This window comes from Harmonia axyridis, chromosome 3, assembly GCF_914767665.1.
Source record: "Harmonia axyridis chromosome 3, icHarAxyr1.1, whole genome shotgun sequence".
In the NCBI taxonomy this organism is placed as follows: domain Eukaryota; kingdom Metazoa; phylum Arthropoda; class Insecta; order Coleoptera; family Coccinellidae; genus Harmonia; species Harmonia axyridis.
The window spans coordinates 33492524-33513857 of record NC_059503.1 but is presented as its reverse complement, the minus strand read 5'-3'; the positions used below and the strand labels follow the sequence as shown (position 1 = coordinate 33513857).

At 35.4% G+C, this 21334-nt stretch overlaps 1 protein-coding gene across 4 annotated transcripts in view; it reads left to right on the top strand.

Moving 5' to 3' along the window:
- LOC123677184 (tau-tubulin kinase homolog Asator) overlaps window positions 1-21001 on the top strand; it is a 62006-nt gene extending 41005 nt beyond the window's left edge. The window contains exons 1-15 of one of the 4 annotated variants that reach the window (XM_045613757.1): window positions 2050-2289; window positions 3162-3276; window positions 4835-5004; window positions 6527-6722; window positions 6775-6946; window positions 7676-7893; window positions 9932-10144; window positions 10235-10367; window positions 11221-11540; window positions 11594-11837; window positions 12606-12889; window positions 12989-13695; window positions 17185-17341; window positions 17457-17652; window positions 18990-21001. In XM_045613757.1, the coding sequence (XP_045469713.1) occupies window positions 3223-3276; window positions 4835-5004; window positions 6527-6722; window positions 6775-6946; window positions 7676-7893; window positions 9932-10144; window positions 10235-10367; window positions 11221-11540; window positions 11594-11837; window positions 12606-12889; window positions 12989-13695; window positions 17185-17341; window positions 17457-17652; window positions 18990-19141 (3216 nt within the window). In that variant the 5' untranslated portion in view covers window positions 2050-2289; window positions 3162-3222 and the 3' untranslated portion in view covers window positions 19142-21001. Of the gene's footprint in view, window positions 1-2049; window positions 2290-2327; window positions 2348-3161; window positions 3277-4834; window positions 5005-6526; window positions 6723-6774; window positions 6947-7675; window positions 7894-9931; window positions 10145-10234; window positions 10368-11220; window positions 11541-11593; window positions 11838-12605; window positions 12890-12988; window positions 13696-17184; window positions 17342-17456; window positions 17653-18989 lie in introns of those variants that run through there. The other 3 variants (XM_045613758.1, XM_045613756.1, XM_045613759.1) reach the window with 3 other exon arrangements.
- Window positions 21002-21334: the final 333 nt, after the last annotated feature.

The following is a 21334-nucleotide window of genomic DNA, read 5'->3' as shown; positions in this document are numbered from 1 at the left end:
CGATTTCTACCTATCTTCTCTCTATCCTTCACCCCTGTTATGGAAAGCCCAAATCTCAATGAAAAAATCTCCATGTTTATATCAATATTTTCAATACTGAAATGTGGGCCACCAAATGGATTGGCTATACCTGAAATGTCCAAAAATACTGCTGTTACCACTGATTGTTCAAGATAATTCTGTCGACTCGAACTTGGGATTGCCCTATTTTCTTTTTTTTTGTTGGCGCTTTCAATTTAAATGGCCATATTTATATGGAAGCGACGAAAATCTTACATGTACCAGGAATATGATCGAAATCTAAGAATATGATCGAAATCCAAGAAGGCTACTCACTTCAAAAGTAGCCAATTTTATTTTATATGTTTTCAAGAGTAAATAGCAACCCATATTTATAGTATAGGTACCGAAAGTATCTATAGTAGAAAACCCGATTCATGAATTTTAAAAGCAAAAAAGCAGGGAATACAATTTGAAAATATGAATACATCGAAATCTTGATAACACGTAATTATGAAATTGAAAATGTGGTTTTCCAAAGATTTTGTGAATACCTAGTTATTAGCGAAAGGTTATACAAGTAACTTCATAGTTTCGTATTCAACATTTTTTAAATTCCATTCGTAATTTCGACAAACTAACCTCAGGTTCAAATCTGTCAGCATAATATTTATGGTGTATATGATGAACATTATATATAAACTAGAAATCGAAATTCCTGAATAGTTCTGACTTTTCTACGAGTAGAGATATTCTTAGTTAGTTAGGTGTAAAAAACGAAAATGTAAAATTTAGATACCTATATTGTATGGTATAGGATGTGAAGTTATTTTTTTTATATAAAACAAAATACATTCGATAATCTCGTCGATGTACACTACCAGTTACTCATCTTCAATTTGAAGTACTATTACAGAAAAAAATGGAGCAGGACAATGAATGAAATAACTTTTTATTTCTGTTCCAGAAATATTGACACAAAATGTAAACTTCATCAAACGCGCGCAATACCAGCATATAATCAATCAAGCGAATAGACAGGTGTTGAATAATTTCTTATACCTACATTACGGAACCATGAAATGTAGCTAACTTCCCATAAAGGTTACTGCATAAAACATGGAAATGCATAACTACCTACTGAGACAATATCACGAAACTGCAAAATATACTAAATTCGATTGTTCGTCAAGCCTCAGTCAAGTAATTTGTAATATTAATCAACAAAATTCCATCCTAACGATTTGTATTAATTTTTAACCTTTTACGTTATCAGACGAGAATGCTCAATCAAAATTTTGGACTCTAAAAACACAAAAAATTCGTAATATTCAAAATAGAGTCACCTAATGCAGTCGATAGGGAAGAAATCACTCAAAATGGAAATTTTGAATCAATTTAGTGTACTGGGAGTGTTGTGATATTTGTATTGAATATTTGTCCATAATGAGATTTCTAAGCAGTAATGTGGAAGAAAGTACATAGCTAAATGAATATTAATAAATTATTTATAGACCTTTCGGATTTAACAAAATTAAAAATTAAATTAAAAAACTTTTGATTTATTGCATCCTATGAAGAACTTTGAAACGATTACAGGAAAATGAAGGAAAGGACTCAAGTTCCAACAAAAACTTATTCATATGTTTTTGGTTGTACGTACGAATATCACAAAATCTTGTATGAACCTTCTTGTCGTTATTTTATAACTAAATACTGAGTTTCAATTCAATGTTGTTTTTTCAATATTGAATAGAAAAAGCAAAGATTTATCATTAACGATCTTAACAATCCCATTATTTGCGTTTGAGGAAAAAAATGAAAATTTGATTTCTCAATTTACTATTTTACTGAACCGACCATGTGACTTAAAATATGAACAAGATATATTTAGCAATAATTTCTTCTCGTAACATTTATATTTCAAAAATAAACAAAATCGGACCGAAAACTCTCTATTTTTGTGCTAGCCCAAACCTTGTCGACGCCCATGCGCCTCCATATCACTCTGGGTACCTATAATGCTCCGAGTGACATTGAACGTATCGACAACAAAACCAAAACATCACTTCGAAATTGTCAGTTGAAACACAACTAGTGTCAAAATCCTTCAAATAATAATTTTGGTGTCAAAATTTCCCTTCGAAATCTAAAGGAAAGGGCCCAATAACAGACCCCTACCAGATCAAGAAATTCAAATAACGCGCCACACCGTCCTTGACAGTTTCTAACTTCACGCTTGTGAGCAGAAAACATGGCAGGCAAATCGATCCTCACAATATAAAACCCGTAAGAAGATACACAATGCCAATTTTTTTTTTACTTAAACTTCCATCAAACCTCTAAAGTAATATACTAATACCTTAGCATGATATTGTTTGTAGTTTTGGTTTTTTGGTTTCTTTGTTCATTTTTTGTGTTAATTGCTTAATATGCTTTCCAAGCCTACATATTTGTAATTACCTTTTATGCACGAACGTTTTGTCGTCTTTGAGCAAATAACAATTACTTTGAATTCAATTGGGTATTTTTCAATGTGTCTGTCGAGGGAATGAACTGAATATCAGTAAAAAGTTGAATTTATTTGGTTATGAAAGTTGATAGTTGAACTGTCTACTTTATATTTTCACCTGCCTAGTGTTCTAAACGCTAAAAATAGTTTCTGGATTATTTTTGTTCCCAAGCATGATTTCAGAGTGTGCTTTCGATATTCAAATCCCTTTCAGTTCTTTATTTAAGGTTAGTTTTGATGGTCCTTCGCATTGGATCCACCAATTGTGTTATGTAAACAAGTTGAACTCGATTCATTGTTCAATAGAGATTTGCGTGTGGATGTTTTCAGTGATGTTTATTGTGACGTGGTTTCAATTTAAGGCATCCTAGAAGTTTTAATTGTTTTTTTGGTGTTGATTTCTTATTCAGAAAAATCAATACAAAGACGGCAGCCTCGGGCGTATCGAATGAAAGCAGATAGCAGAATGGACGCAGGCGCACTAGTCAATATCTCAGCTGATCGGCGATAATTTCGAACCCCATTTTCATTCTAATAAAGCTGAGAGTCATACGTGTGCGTGTATTGATGGTTGCGGCCTGCGGTTCAATCAATTTGTACAGAAATGCGTGGGCGAGAGACATTTAACAGTGCGTTTCCTTTCTTCCAGGCCGAAGAAGTTGAGCTGGGAGGGCAATCTCGACTCGACGGACCAGAATAACAACATCACGATGACTTCGGAAGATCTTCTACAGCCGGGTCATGTGGTAAAGGAAAGATGGAAGGTAAGAAGGAACGTGCATGGCTTTTTTTATTGACGTGCGCAATCATTCAAGCGATTTTGGATGTGGGTCAAACGTAAATTCGGTTGTCTGAGACCCATTGACTTTATGTCATTTTTCTGTGATGCATGAGGTTGTCGAAGTTACAATTGTCACCTGTCACTCAATCTTTGATATCTCTGATGATGGTCATCTCCATAACGAAACGTTTAAATTCAAATTTCCAAATTTTCAATATTATTCTCATATATATTTTTCATTCATATACCATTATAAGAAGGTTATGATAAACTTCCATTTCCACAATATATAAAAACAACAACAAATATTTTCATCGGTAAAAATATGGGACTGATAAAGCTACTATGTGATGGTAAATGCTGTTTTATTGGAAATAGCCGAAATTTTGTTTGTCGGAAGAAATTATTTCTTCTCTGTACAAAAGGAATTATAACTAATGCCTAGGGACAATTGAATCTCGTCTTCATTCCACCATTTTTTTGAATAGATATTATACCTTATACCTATACCGCGTGTTTGCGAATAAGAGAAGCAAAATATAGCTTACACAAATATTTCTTTGGTGGAATTATGAAAATAATCAGTCCAGTCTGGCCATTATTTATAATCGAAAAATTTTTCGAAGAAAAAAAAAATTTTCCGAAAGAATTTGGATTCGAATGCAGATATGGATAGATACGAAAATTTTTGAATATAATTATCACAAAACCGAAATGTAAGATTGTTAGGTTTGTCCGATGTTATCTTATCTCATATTATTGTGAGGCTCTTGGGCTTCTTGCAAATAATATAAATCACAATCGACAAGTTTCTCGGTCATTTTTTCAATTAAGTCTCAATAATTTGCTATAATAAAATAATTTCGATGAAATCGAATAATTGCTACAGTCGGATTTTTCTATTCCGCGATTAACATACCTAATGTGGTAGAGGCTAAAAAACAGTTGCAAGCAAATTGTTGTTATGGAAAACTTCAGTTTGCATGTCCCAGAACATGAAACTGATCGTCGATAACACTCAAAAAAATGACACTGATGCATGTCAGGAATGTCTGGAGCACATTATGGATAGGATCGATTTATGGATATACGTGTACTATAACGAAGTGTATCCTTGGATTGCTTCTCATGTGGTACGATCACTCACGGATATAAAGTATAATTGGTTTACCATTGAAGAGTCAGCTGAAGTAGTTCTATTCGATCTTCCTGGTAGACTGAACAGACTTGTGGTTTTTGGAATTTATTTATTATTTATTTTCTGCTTCGTATCATTTAATTTCCGTATAAAAATCTAAGTAAGATGAGACTTGTTGTTCGAGATACTTTTGGATCAAGTAAAGGGGGGAAGCTAAAATTTTCTTTGAATGACCTTTATTCACCCATGGCTACAACGAACTTCGCACTGATTAAATATTCATAATCTTCTTACACTCAACTTATACTTCTTGATTAGCAATTTCAGTTTTGGTTGAATATGAATAATCTTCTATTTAGATCACAAATGTAATCAAATTTTTTCATTCACCTGTCTTTTCTAGGTTTGTCGGAAGATCGGTGGTGGGGGGTTTGGAGAAATCTACGAAGGCCTGGATCTGATAACAAGAGAACATGTTGCATTGAAGGTGGAATCTGCCCGACAACCTAAACAAGTTCTAAAGATGGAAGTTGCAGTACTCAAAAAACTGCAAGGCAAAGAACATATTTGTAGGTAAGGAAAGAGGAATGATATCGCAATCTTAAAGTTGAAAAGACAATTTTGTTATCATGAAGCTCAATGTAATCCATCATCTAAATTGATTCCGTGGCAGTTCGTTTTTGCGGATTGAATATTAGGTGTACAACTTTGCTTCCGCCGTTTAGATGGCTGCAGCGGGAAGTGGTAGTCGAAATAAATAGATCCTAAATGTCATACAATAAGCTTAGGTGTTCGTAAACATAACGCCATCGAAATATTAGTCGATTTGTGTCTGCATCATAAAGTTATTCTCGATTAAGTATATCAGCTCACGAGCCAAATTCTCGTCATTTGCGGGAACTTTTGATTTTCTGCTTTAATATGAAGGAATTTGCTACTGAGGCTCATAAAATGCTCACAAATACCTATGGTGAGGCCGCTATCAGTGAAAGAATATGAAGAGAGTGGTTTCAACGCTTCAAGAATGGTGATTTTGACGTCAAAGACCAGCATGGCGGTGGAAGAGAGAAGTTTTTCGAAGATGTAGAATTGAAGGCATTACTTGATCAAGACTCGTGTCAAACGCTACAGTAGTTGGCAGGATCTTTGGGAGTGATGCAACAAGCCATTTCAAAATGCCTGAAAGTCATGGGGATGATTCAGAAACAAGGAAATTGGGTACCGTACGAGTTGAAGTCGAGAGACGTTGAACGGCGTTTGTTTGCTTGAGGACACCTGCTTGCAAGGCAAAGATGGAAGAGATTTCTGAATCGCATGACTGGAGAAGAAAAATGGGTTCATTATGATAATCCCAAGCGCAGAAAATCATGGGTAGGTATATCCTGGCCATACTTCCACGTCGACGGCCAAACCAAATATTCATGGTTCCAAGACCATGCTCAAAATTTGGTGGGACCAGCTTGGCGTAGTGTATTATGAGTTGTTAAAACCGACTGAAACAATCACAGGTGATCGTTATCGAACGCAATTAATGCGTTTGAGCCGCGCATTAAAAGACAAACGATCGCAATACAACGAGATACATGATAAAGTTATTTTACAACATGACAATGCTCGACCTCATGTTACGAAATTGGTCAAGACATACTTCGAAACGTTGAAATGGGAAGTCCTACCCCACCCGCCATATTCTCCAGACATTGCTCCCTCGGACTATCACTTGTTTCGATCAATGGCACACGCCTGGCTGACCAGCACTTCCGGTCTTTTGAAGAAATAAAAATTTGGATCGATTCGTGGATCGCTTCGAAAGATGACCAGTTCGGAATTCTTACGCTGCCCGAAAAATGGGTGAAGGTAGGGGTCAGCGTTGGACAATACTTTGATTCATAAATGTATAACCAGTTTTTTACTTTGAAGCCTCAAATTTCGGAAAAAAAACGGCGGAAGCAAAGTTGTACGCCTATGTACTATGAGAAAATTAGATAAGCTCGAAATTTGTTCTTGATTATTTCAACATAATAATTGTTATGAAGAAAAACGGAAAAGTTCTTCATTTCGTAATTTTGTTATTCTCATTTCCTCCCTGTTTCAGATTTATTGGCTGTGGTAGAAACGACAGGTTCAATTACGTAGTGATGCAGCTCCAAGGGCGAAACCTTGCGGAACTTCGCAGGTCACAACCGCGCGCGTCTTTCAGCCTGTCAACGACACTTCGTCTAGGACTTCAAATACTCAAAGCTATAGAAAGTATACATTCTGTAGGATTCCTGCACCGTGATATTAAACCTGTGAGTAAAACTGAAAAACCCGTAATTTAACTTCTAATTTGTTGAATTTCAGAGTAATTTTTCGATGGGAAGGTTGCCATATAATTGTAGGAAAGTATACATGTTAGATTTTGGACTCGCCAGGCAATATACGACAGCTACTGGTGAAGTGAGAGCCCCCAGAGCGGCTGCAGGCTTTAGGGGAACTGTGAGATATGCCAGTATTAATGCACATAAGAATAGAGGTGAGTTTGTCTCGAGTTCTACGCTAGGAATACATTACGAATGATACACTGAATAATATCCCACATAATAGTTATTTATGCAACAAGTGCAATAAACAATTTTTGCACGAGTTGCATACAACATTTTTTCTACGTTCATGCAAAAAGCTAAAAATGATTTATTGAGGTGCGGCACTAGGTGTAGGAAAATGAAAAGCGCAACTTGAATACTTTATTATTAATATCGATTTGCATTGAAACAGGAACTAATACGTTACGAACAATAAAACTCAAACTTTATTTTTACCCTCAATGTTGAAAGTGAATGAACAATTGGTGCAATTTTCAATATGAATATTTCGTAGTGAAGTACTTTTTAAATCCACTTCTTGATTTGTTACTGTTGTAAACGTACGAGTACTTGGTAACTGTACATCGTTATTTCCTTCAGGCTGAAATATTTGTTTGTCTTGATGACAGCACGTTGAAGTAGAATGACAGATGAGTGCAATAAAAACTTTATTGCACTAGTGCAATAAAGAACTTCTTTTTCCACTAAATATAGTTCAATAAAGTTCTGCTTTTTGCATGAACGTAGAAAAATATTATTCTACAACTGCAACTTTAATATCTCCTCAATTGGGGAGGAATTGATGATGACAATCTTACTTAGTTTATTAGAATAATCTGATTGGGTCTTTCATTTTCCAAAATAAAAAATCCTATTCTTTTATTTCTCGGTTTGCGTAGAGATGGGAAGGCACGATGACCTATGGAGTCTCTTCTACATGTTAGTTGAATTCGTGAATGGCCAGTTGCCCTGGAGAAAGGTCAAAGATAAGGAACAAGTGGGTTTGATGAAGGAAAAATACGACCACAAGCAGCTATTGAAGCATTTACCCTCAGACCTTAAGCAATTCCTAGACCATATAATGGGTTTGGAGTATGCAGATAAGCCGGATTACCAGGTAGATAATAGTTATTTATAATACAAGTGCAGAAGGCATTGATATTATTCCACGAGTTCAAAATTCAAAAACGAGCCACGAAGTGGCGAGTTTTGGAATGAACGAGTGGTAGAATGAGCCTTCTGTACGAGTATTATACATTATTTTCTCTAATTCATTGCATTCTTATTGAAATTAATGAAATATTTCCATAAATATCATTTAGTGATTTTTGGCTTGAAAAATGTTGGTTGGCAGAACTGATTTCTTTAAGGCAAATTGATGAATTGACAGATAAAGCCGTGGCGGAAAGTTCGGAGTATCAACATATAATAATAAAATATAACCATGAAAACTGTGCGTTTCTGATATATTCTCGCACGATTTTGTTCTACAAGATGTGGAAGAATGAACAGAGTAACCACAGAATTAGAGAATAGTAATTTACGTAATAATAGTTTTTTTTTGGACGAATAGACAAAACTCCAGGACGAAGTCTGTGAGTCCAAAAAAAGCATTTTCGGGCGCGTTGCGTACAACAACCGTGTAGAATAACAAATCATTGAGAGGACACATTTCTTTTATATACATTTTATTTCTTATTTGAATTAAACAGAACAGAAAATACCACATATTAACTGAAACGTTAAATATTAATATTTATATTAAAATTCGAGCAATTAATTATATTGAAAGGTTTCAATTTCTTTGAAATGCCTGGTATATTTAAATTCCTTTAGTTGAAGCCAGAACAAGACGGCAAAGCTTCCGTTTCACATCGATTGTTTTCTTCTGATGATTTTTGAATGATCTTGGCAATTTTAATTTTGTTTTCAATTGAATTATCCATATATTCTTCAGCCACATTGGTAGGCTTCTAGCCACCGTGTCTCTTCAAATTTGTGATGTTTCCACCATTGTCAACAAATAAAGTCGCCGAAGTTCGACGAATGCTATGGCCTGTGTAATTTTTAAGGATTGGATAAATGTAAAAATTCTGCGATTTTCATTCCGAGATTCCCAAAAGTGTGGATACCAACAGGCTGAATCGAACATTATCCTTTTTTTGTAATTCAAGAATAATCTGTTAATTCGGTGTTCTTGCCCAATTACTACGAAAGTTCTCTCAATATGTGTTTTGGAATCCGGTATTTCCACAAGCAACATGTCTTCCTTGTCGTTTATTACAAAAATTGATATTTTTGTCAATTCTTCTCTTCTACACGCACCGGCTAACCCAAAAATTGTTACTACCTAAAAATTAAATTGATACCCTTATATCCTACAATCGTAATATTTTGTTAAAATCACCTTCAGCATTAGATATGTTTCATTATCAGCTTCCTTAATGAATTTGCTTATCTGCTGACTGCTGAAGACTTCTGATTTTTTGGCTTTGTAGCCAACATTCTTTTTTTTGAGAAATGCGGGAACTTTTGGGAATGAGGCTATATTTACATTCTTCTTCACTGAAATCGTACTCTTCAACATGGAGTACATGCTCCACAAAGTGGAGGATTTGACTTTTTCTGATTTATGCGCCAAATGAGCCAAAATTACATCCTCTGTTATGGTTTTGCAGTATTTCATATCCATCCATTCCGTGAACAAATCTCTAACCTTTTCGTACTCCGATTTTGATTTTTCGGGTTATAATTCTGCTGTAGCCGCGGCTGCTATATTGAAAATTTCCCAAGTCACATTTTCATTGCCAGTATCGCTGCTGCTTCCCATATTTTATTGCGATTGCGATCAAAAAACATGCAAATTGTTGACAACTAATTTCATATGAACCGTCAGCCGTTTTCTCGGTTGCTATGGTAATGATCAACTGCATTTATTAAAAATATACCTACCAAGATTTCCATATTCACAATGACACAAACGACGTGATTCTTTTCCAGCCTAGTCCGGGAAGTACGTACTTTCTGGACTAGGCCGGGAAATGCTACTTTCTCAGAGAAAAGCTGTCCGGGAAGTGAGCACTTCCCGGACGGTTGCCAAAAAACATCATAATGAGTATCTACTAGCTTATCACCAACCGTATTTTAATTCACAGATGCTTATTTCCCTCTTTGAACGTTGTATGAAAAGGAGGGGAGTTAAAGAATCGGATCCCTATGATTGGGAGAGGACTTCTACGGCAGAGACGATCACACCGCCTCAGAATACGCAACCCACAACAACAGCAGCACCTACCACCAATGCGAAACACATTAAACATGCCGTAGATAATAACCAAGAGAATATCGAGCCAACCGACAACAAGGAGGTGAGAAAATAATACTTTCGATATTGTGCCTCTACCTTCCCTTCGTTACACAGTTTGTTTCGTTCTTCTGAATGTTTTTACTCTTTGCAGGCTCAAGATGCTAGGAGAAAGAGACTGGAAACAGAAAGCACAGCTGCAAACCCAACGGAATTGCAAACAAATACAGCGAGACCAAATGTGGATAAAAATTGCAACGCTACTTCCACAGAACAAATTCTGCAAGGTATGTTCTCTCTTGTGATTGAATTTTTCTAGTAATTTGTTTTCCGATATTCTCACGTTGCTGATAAATATCAGAAAAGTTGATTACTTTGACTCATTGAGCAGATCTTTCACCAATAGTGAGATATTTTTACAATTTTATAATTTGCTTCCATCAGATAAAAAGTCTTCGGAACCCTTACTTTTCAGTTCTAGAATGATTATGTGGTGTTATCATTTGCCGATTCCGAATTACTTACTTACTACTGCTTCAGTTGAACTCTAGCCCATTTTTTTAAATTCTAGTTCATTACAGTTTCATAGTCAATATTTTTCGATATTGCGATGAGCTCTCTAATCTGTGTCTGACCATATCATTATTCTGAGTCCCATAACACTTATGCTATATGGATTTGCAACTGACTGAAGCACAATTCAAGTCAGCGATTTTCTCTATCTCTAGACATAATTTCTTTCAATATTAGTCCCTTTTTTATTGCGTCATCTAGCTTAGGATCTGAAAACACTTGGTAATTTATATGTTGGCCTTATTAGGGCAAAATCATTCATTCTGAATTCAATACTTTCAAGTGGCCTCCGAGTGTGCTTTTTGGTCTTAATTCACTTTTTTGTTTCAATGTACCCCTGAATTGTAATCAAGGAAATATTATTTACATTAGTGCTTTAGGTGTAGTAAAAATAACAGTAACAAGGTAAGCATTTTTGTGAAATGCAACTTCTATTGGTGTGACTTTCTCTACCAGCCTAATAATGGAACTCAAGCAATGATGGGTCTCAGAATAACTATTGCCCTTATAACTGCGATGATTCAATAAATCTCGATTTTCTCGAAATTCACAACAATCATTTTTCAGCTCCTAGACGTAGGGCAACATCTCATTTAGAGCAGGCCCCAGAAAGGCTAGATAACGAGGCTGTAGGTTCTACAAAATCGATATCAGACGTCAACCAGAAACCCGCACCTCTCCGTAAGAGCCAGAGTGGCGTTGCAACCGTAGGAAGACTGAGGGTGGTAGCTCCCACCACCGCTAGCCTGGTAGACCCAAGTAGTACTCCGGAACAAGAGAGACCAAGAAGGAGACAGCCTTCGGCTGCGCGAAGCTCGAGGGCTGGAGCCAGAGATCAGAGTTTGACCCAGTTCGCTGTCATCGATGACGAGAATGTCAGCCAACAGGTTAGCGTACTTCCCAACCGTTTCCAGCTCCTTCAAACTTGAATTTCTCGCAGGTGACAAGAGGTGGAGCTCTCACCCTCGCCAGTCAATGGAAATCGCAGTTCGACGACAGCGAGGAAACCACAGATAATGAGTGGAAACCCGAATCGCCAGAACATAGAGCCGGCCTTGGCGTTCCATTAGAAAACGTCGTACAAACAGCTCCTCCGGTATTGAGTAGAATAAGCGAAGATTCTAGGACTAGTCACAGAAAATATGTTAACATAGTGGGCATAGAAGACTACCCACAGCTAATGGGTAAGAAAATCCTATTTGCAGCTTGATCCAGAAGGCCTAACATTACATAAATCGCTCTTGCGTTTGTTAACAATAAAGTAGGTAATCAGTCAAAGGCCATATTCAGTCATAAATACAAATATATACAATTATTTTCTATTCGTCATATTGCGATAGGGTGCCATAACTTATTTTAGTTTGTTATAATAAGAGTTCAGTTCAACACCATATTTATCATCTTCATATTATTTTAAGTTCGTCATTGTTTAGTTGTGAAGATTTGTTTATGGTATTAGATTTATCTATTTCCAGCTATAATCTTCAATGAGTCTTTACAAAAATTTTATACTTTATTGTTAACAGTTCGCTTCGAAGAGTTTGCCAGATCATGCAGCGATCAATTTTTTGATTTTTTAAGGCTCAGTTAAATCAGCAGTTGGCTTCATGACATCAGCACGTTTTGTTAATGTAATACTTGTGATAATCTTGCTTTATGTGTATTTGTAAATTTCAGTTTGTTATGATTTTTTTGTTTTTGTTTTTTAAATATATTGTTTAAACAATACCTCTCTTTATTATTCTGTTCTCCTTGCTTTCGATAAGTTTGTTATTGCTCTGGAGTATAGCTGGAAATAGAGAAATTAAGACAACTTTTTATTCATAATAAAGATAAAAATGAGGTGGAACTCATATAATTAACTCAAGAACTAACAGTAAGTATTCATCCAAACTCATAGAAAACCCTCTTTTCATTTTTGAAAACTAAGAGGTCCCTTTGTGGTTTTTCAGGCGGTCTACCAAGATCTTGGTCTGCTCCATCTTTAGGTATGTCTTTGAGATCTGGCTTGAAGCCGCCATTGCTTCAGGAAGCAGCTGTCGATGACCTAGTATTCAAGGTCGACGTGATGCGAAACGTAGCTTCCAAACATTACGACAAAGAAATTGAAGCGAATAAAGACGTTCCAAACAATATGAACAAATGGAATAGTTTACCAAATGTTTGTTTAAAGGATGCACAAGGAATGAAAACTTCAGAAATTGAGGAAACGCAAAATGAAGACAGATTAGAAGAGGTGAGTTTGATAGCTTCTTTGGATTATATTTATTGAATTATTGACAATTCTTAACTAACATTATAATTTCTCTACATTCATTTAAAATCTGTTGAACAGGTTGCTGGAAAATTGGAAATACGGGTGGTGCCAGGTGAACAGAGTAACCCTAGCAACTTCATCGCAAAAGTTATACCAAGAGACATCCAGAATCACCCACCTGAACTTCACCTCAACGGTCTGAATAGCAGGTCAAGGACTGAAAAAACGAAGAGTATTTTGAAGCAGACTAGTAAAGATAGAGCAGACGGGGAACTTCCTAGTCCAAAGACGGAACAAGTGGCTTTCGTTGATAGCCCTCACGTCGAAGTTAAGAAGAGGGTCAGCTTGGATGATCAAATAAAAATTGAGATTGGAAAGGATGGTCCAGACCAGGTGGAACACCATGTGCTGAACCCCATAGCAAAAAAAGACGTCAGTCATGAGTCCAACTCCAAGTCAGACAGTTGCAAGAGCAATAAGTCGAGGAAGGAGGAAGTGGAAAACGATAAATTCCTGAATTTATCGAGTAAGAACCGATCAGATGATCTTCGGAGGGATGCGTTGGAAAACCTCAGGACCGAAGGAAAGTCCGATTCTAGTTCCAGCATGAAGGATAAGATCGACCAGAGTTTGAAGAACGTGAGACATGCTATAGATGGAAAGAAGAAGGAAATAGAAAAAAACGGGATCGTTGAAAAGCCCAGGTGTTCGCCAGGAGTGGACTTGACCTCGAATCCCAACGTCACCTTCGTATCGTTTTCCAATACGATCACTCAGGATCCAAGGTAGGTTTATTGCCTCTTAAGTTCGAGATCTAATGTATTTTAATCGATATTCATCTTTAGTATGATGCATTGATATACGTACACGATGTTAAATGGATCAGTCATAATATGTCGTGGTGTCACCCTAACAATTGTCGCGATACAACATTATTAGCATAACAGACCTCTCGCCTAGAACCGACTCTTAAGCCTGGTTTACATCGGTATATTCAGTAGCAGAGCTCGGTGGTAGAGTGCTTATTATTGCCCTACTAGAATAATGTTAACTGGTTGTGCTAGTGACAGTAGAATACCATAGATAGCGCAAGGGAGAGTAAAGTAAATAAAACGTGTGGAATAATGCACTCCACTATATATATATATTGAAAAAATAACTCCGGTATGCAATAAATTTTGAAGCATTCCTTTAACGAGTCTTCAGCCGGTTATTGTTGAATATTTTGCCTTAATAACTTGGATGAGTAATAATAGATAGTAATGTTTATTTTTTGATGATGATATCGACAGAAAGAACGATATCAATAATCTGGATGAACCATTATTGATTTATTGTTTCTACGTATCTAGAATGAAGATAATTTGATGAAGCTCAATGTGAAAAAGATTATTGTTAAGAGGAATTACCACCAAGTGACTTTCCATCAAAGTTGTACCGGGTTTTTCACCATAATTTGACCCCCCTTCAACTTTGTTACTGAAAGAGGTACAAAAAAATGTTTTCTACGAAATCGACTAGGGTTTTTTAAAATCATTTCATAAAACGAAATATATACAGAGTGGACAACATATTGATTGCAACTTCATTTTTTCAAATAGGACACCCTGTTTATATTTGTTTGGCTCTTTTTCCCCTGATTTCGAATATATAACATATGTTTGGCCTATCTCTCTCATTCCGAGTACCACAGAGTTTCAAATTTTAAGACACACCTGGCATGCTCAGTAATCAGTTTTCAAGTGGTAGGCTGCGATAACTCAAAATGCCCTTTTTCGAGTTATCTCGTTGGCAACGATATGACATACGTTTTTCAGTTAAATTGCAATTGGATGATTTGGATGCAACTCCATATATTCTCTCCTTGTAGCTTTCTTATTTTTATTGTTCTTCACATAAAGTGAAAATATTTTAACTTCTGTGTAGTGCATATTCGATGAATAGTTTCATTCAATGACAAACATATATGATATATCGTTTCCAACGAGATAACTCAAAAAAGGGCATTTTGAGTTATCGCAGCCTACCACTTGAAAACTGATTACTGAGCATGCTAGGTGGTTCTTAAAATTTGAAACTCTGTAGTACTCAGAATAAGAGAGAAAGACCAAACATATGTTATATATATTCGAAATCAGGGGAAAAAGAGCCAGTCAAATATAGAAAAATATACAGGGTGTTCCATTTATAAAATAAAGTTGCAATCAATATGTTACCCACTCTGTACATATTTCATTTTGTGAAATGATTTCAAAAAACACTAGTTGATTTCGTGAAATTTTTGTAGAAAACATTTTTCTGTACCTCTTTCAGTAACAAAGTTAAAGGGGGGGTTAAATTATGGTGAAAAACCCGGTACATTCACGTTATTTTCTTTCTCTTCACGGAGCATATAACTAAAGGCAGTACTGTATGACGGTCGATTATCAGCAAAAATAATTTTTTTGAAGGATTTTTTTCTGAATATCTTTAAAATATATCAGTGCTTTATTCTTTTGCGAAAAACGAAAAGTTATCATAATTTTTTTCAATTAGCAAATCAAAAATATTATCATTCTACAATGTAAATTTTTGTTTAAGGTAATTATGTGAAAAATAAAAATCGGTGGTTCTAAGAGGAAAATTTATCTATAATTGCAGTCACGTGGTGGTATTCCCTCTCAAGTTAGCGTTATTCTCTAGAAACTAGATGCTCTTTGATAGTTAGAAGCGAATGATTTTTTCTCGATACATTCCTCAGCTTTCTTTGTATCTGGATGGGACTTTATTTCCTAGTGGCATTGAAACCTTGAGAGCGCCTGCACTCATCCAACAATAAACACTATTTTGAGTAGTTCCTATATCATCAAATATCCAGTGGTTAATGCTATTCAATTACCTCTATTGTTTCTTCTTGTCTTTGTTGCATCTGGTAAAGATACATTTTCGTCAAAACAACGTCCGATTTCGACGTTTTTTCAATGGTAATTCATTTTCTTCTAACTGTTGGTGTGTGAACTGTATGCTCATAAATAACCTCTATTTTATAAATACCGGGTGTAGCAATTAAATCTTGTTTTTTTTATTCGTAACACACTGTAGAGTAAAACAGTTACATTAGCGAGTTAGAATTGAACTTACAGTTCAGCTGTTTTCAACATTTTTTTCACTTCAATATCTTTCTTATAACTCGAGAAACACTAATATAGCATAACATGATTTTATGGAAAATGAAGATCCAAATTCAACAACGAAATTACGAAAAAAAATAAAAAGAAACAAGTGAACGATAATGTTAGTAGTGAGTATTTCCGCATCTGGCACGAATAACTTCTTGGCAACCACGCCCATACTTTAAATGCGAGACTCCGCCTTAAGCCTTCCAAAGTATTCAAGTTATGTTCCCCTTGTAATATTTTCCCAAGAATATCCCAGAGATTCTCTATGGGATTTAAATCCTTGCTCCGAGCTGGCCATGGTAGCAATACCGACTTCCTCTAGATAATTTCTCACTCGTGGGGCGTGAGGTCTGGCATCATCTTGAATCAACAAAAATCCTTGTCTTATATATGGCGCAAATGGTATTTCACGAGGTTCTAAAATCTCCAGTATATACCTTTCAGTTGAGGGGCTAAGGTGACTGCTACTTAGGTGCTGATAATGCTGATTAAATTCAATAAAATCATGTATGCTATAAAATAGTGTTTCTCGAGTAATAACATATATGATGAAGTTAACCAAAAAGAAAATGTTGAAAAACGATGAGGCTAAAGTGTAAGTTTAATTCTAACTTGATAATGTAACGGTTACACCCTATAGGGTGTTATAATTTTATGAAAAAAAAAACACGCTTTAATTGCTACACCCGATATTTATAAAATATGAGTTTTCATGGGAATACGGTTTACACACCAACATTCAGAAGAAAATCGGACAAGTAGCTTTGAGGGGAATGTACCTTTATTAAACTTTTGCCTACTTTTTGGTGGTGTGTTGATTTTTTTGGGGGAGTGTGTTTCACGTGTAATGTTTACCTGAATTTTAAATTAAAAAACAACTTTAATCGCTTCTTGAAAATAATCTTGAGTTCATCCGAATAATTTGACATCTATCTTCTTCTGTAAGCTACCCATATTTCCATGAAATTTCCAAGTGACCATAAGAGAATAGAAAAAATATCATCACATCAAACGGTCCCCACAAATAATCATTCCTAAATTACCTACCTTAGAGGTAGATAATCGTAGAGTAGAAAGAAAAGACCGCATTTGTAGAAATATCCGATATTATTTCAGTAGAGAAAAAAGAACCCTTGCCAACGGTCTGAGTCCAGGTTTAGAAGAACAATCTGAATACTTCGATGCGACCGAGAACCCTAAGGAGAAAAGATTGGACCCTGACGACGAAGATAGTGGCGTGGACAATGCCAGTCAGATACTCAGGGAACTGTCGGTGAGTATACCGCTCGATAAAACACCAGAACCAGAAACTGGATACTAACACGCTCTCGCACAAACACACTAACCCCTGAACGAGCTCGAGATCACTCCTAACTTGTATCTTTCAGACCAGCCCTGCCTTAGAGGGTGGTAAACTGTCCAAGATTCCAGTGGCGGTGGGCGCTGGACAGAGGCTCTCAAAATGCATGTCTTGGTCCGGCGATTTGACCCCTGGGCTGAGGAGGAGGAGACAGGGGGAGAAATATGTTACCGACCCTAGTCAGCTGAACTTGAAATTCAAAAGACACTCGACTGTCGGAGGAGGTCAGTTATATTCAATTCTCGGTATAGAGAGGTGTTCCTTGTCTAGACGTTGGAGTTAATTGATAAAATCTCCCTCCACGAAACAGATAACCTTACCCTTTTGAGAAGCTGGTGTAATAGATGGACGCTGCAGCAGCTTGCACCTAATGAATACTGGTGTTCTTCATGGCTCAGTATCGATCCCATTACATTCATACTCATTAAATCTCTTTAGTTCATCATTCACTTCCGTTCCTTCTGCACATTTATTTATTGATATTTAATTATTTAAACAGAACTGATTAAATTCGAAATATACCCTCCTATACAATTAATTCTTCTTACAAATTTCAAATTTTAAGCGAAGCGATAATTTGCACACAATTTACAATTGCCTAAAACACATAATATTATTTTTATAACATCCCACTGAAATCAATCAAAGAAAAAAATTTCAAACTTACCTCTGAAATTTTCAGTTTTCGTTTGAGAATTTGTAGATTTGAAATATTCAAACAAAATTACAAACCTCAGTTGTAGATAGCTCTATATAAACTATAAGTTTCATTCGCATGAAATTTTTGTAGAAAAATCAGTTGTTCTGCCATATTGATTATCTTAGTTGGAGAACTCGATGGGCGAATGTTAGTGGTTAAATATTGAAGAATTTCTGGGAAATGTGAAGACTACAATTATAAAACTCAAAATATTTTTTGATATGATGATACCGATCAGAATACTTTCAACAGCAAAGTCTTCGATAATTTCAATATGGAATTGTTAAATTTTCATTCAGATTTTGGAACGAATTTGTAAGAATTGAGATATTTCCGAAAACCGAAAAACCTACTAAACTATAAAGTGAAATTCATAATTTTTTTTTCAATTTCTTTTTTCAGTTGAACACGATGTTATTTGTTGCTTCTAATCGTTTCCAAAGAAGACGAATGAAAAATAGAGATTTAATTGAGGATATTGAAGAAAGTCTTGAGGTTGAATTGAACAATCGATATCAAGCTAGAGGGATGTTTTTTCTTCGCGAACATTATACTTTGAATACAAACTAAAACCAGTACGCTAAAAAACTTGAACTGCTTACATCCCTTTCATAGATGCCGTTTCGTATTCACAGAATATCCAACCTTAACTACTCATAAATGATAATCTTTGTTCATTAGAATGTTTCGGTAAAAAAATATTTATTTTTTCTTGAAAAAAGAAACCGTCATAGCGTGTATGGTCAAATTTCAACCTACAATGTAAATTTCTTTGAAATATGGTATATTTGAATAAAATTCAAATTTTGTATTTCATTGTTTACTATAACTTTACAACCCTAATATTTTTTTTATCAACAGGCCTTAGATCCCGAGGTATTCCGACTTGCCTGATAGGGGGTGGCACTGAAAGCTCTCCAGACACTTCTGAAGGTCCTCCTCCCCCACCTCCTGAAGGCAGCCCACCACCAGAAAGTCAGGTTAGGTGCAGAAGATACAGACCGGTGACTTAGTGAAAACAGTCTGAGGACTATTTTTTCGATATTACCCCCTTGATCGGGACCTGCTGAGCTGCGTTGCCCAATAGGCAGAAACACGATATTCAGATAGATATTGGAGAATGTGGCGTTCAGAAGGGTAGAACTGAGTTAAATAATAGGAAAAAAACACAAAATATAAGATAAATCACGAAAAAAAGCAGTAGAGTTCCATCGCTTAGTCTTTCGCGACTCCCTAGACGAATTCTACAATCTCCACCGTCTTGATAATCTTGATTTTTATCAGTTTGACATGTTTGTTGAACGAGTTGCAGTTGAGATTGTGCCATTCTGTGAGATGGCAGCTGTTGCCAGATATTGGCCCCTTTTCTATATTGTTGTAAATTAATTATAATGATTGTAACTTTCGCCTGGTGATGTCTATTTTGCACATTTCATTGTGATCAACCTATGTATAAAGATTCCGATCGTTGATGTTTCTCGAGTAGCGTTCGTTCAAGAACGATACACTCCATATTTTCTTGGATCTTTTGGACAAGGCCACTTATTGATTGTTATAGTTTTAGTTCTTTTGTCCAGACCTTATAATGAATTGCTTGGTCCAAGAGTCCTCGAATTATGATTGGGTAATGGAATCGTTTTAAACGTAAAAAAATGGAGGATTTGACGAGGAGAGGAATTTGGATTACTATGCCAAAAAGATGCCTACTGAAAGAAAATTGCTTGAGTTCATAGTAACAACTGGCCTCTTAAGTTAATCTCTTTAAATAAAAGCTGAATCGTCTTGGTTGCTGCTTTCCAGCTTTAAGTGTCTATATGTATATCGAATATAATTTGAGTACCTTTATAGAGTTGTATAACAAAATGTTGAGCTGTGATTTGAATACTAGTACTTACTCTAAATGGAGATCACACTCCTTTAGAGAAACTCGATGGGCGCTCTCTATTACAAAGTTAAGGTGAAAATTTCAAAAATACGGAATCGAATTCAATTGAAGTCTTTTATGAAATTATTAAATATATAAAACTATTCAATAATAAGTTCGTATCTTAGTTTAAAAGCGAAAGGCACCACAGCAACACTGAAATCTAGCCTAAACATGAATAGTCCTGCTTTTCTTCTTATCTCCAAAAAAGGTTTTTTAATCACCAACATTATCTAGGCTAGAATCCGGTGTAGCATCGCTGAATTCATAATTTTTATGAGCTTTGCAAAACTGACCAAGATGAGACATTCAAAAAATATAACCTGACCATCGATCTTAGGTTATTCTTCTTGAACAAAACGATATACTCTTTTTATCCAATATTTTCGATTGTATGACAGACGGTTGAAAGTGTCTATTTTTTTACCCAACCTACGATTTATATCCTTTCATTTTACAGTAATAAGATCGGCTTGTACCTTATAAAATCAGTTCAGATGAATATTAGGAAAACGTATTGAAAAATCATTTACTTCTAGATTCATCTTATCAAATAAGAAGTTTAACAATGATAACGATACACAATAGATGCATTTGTTGATCATATATTACTGCTGATTTCTGAATAGTTACTCATTCGATTCGTCTATTTTTGCCCCGTTTGTTGTAATATATTCATGATAAACCAATCGATACGCTGATCTAGTCAAAATACTATTATTTTTACAAATGTAGATACTTAATTCTAGTCAAACTAAAAAAAATTTAATCTAGAGAAAACGAAAACATATGATTAATATTACGTAATAATAAATGCGGGATATAATATGCTGATATTATTGTTAATTATTTTTAGACTGCATCCTTATTGACAATGATTTGTTTTCAGTTTATATTTTTGTTTCGAATATCTGTATTTGTAATAATATAATAAAAGTTTACTTAATTATTTTGTGTACTTCATCAGTATTCAATGTTTAGAATTTACTCATCGAGTAGATATCTACGTACAAAGGAAAAATAAGTCATAATATGGATTGAAGAACCACGCACCGCATCAAAAGGAATTGGCTTTCTGTGAATTTGGTCGAATTTTTTATATGTTGTAGAACTCGTAAACGATCAAATGTCTCAAATTTTTCACCGCTCTGACCATTCTAAATTCAACCGTTAAGATTATACAGGGTGATTCACCGCGATGGCCTATTAGGGGTTCATGGAAAACTCATCATAATTTTGTGCTGAAAATTTGCATGTTGGTGTTTGAGACAATGATCTTCCG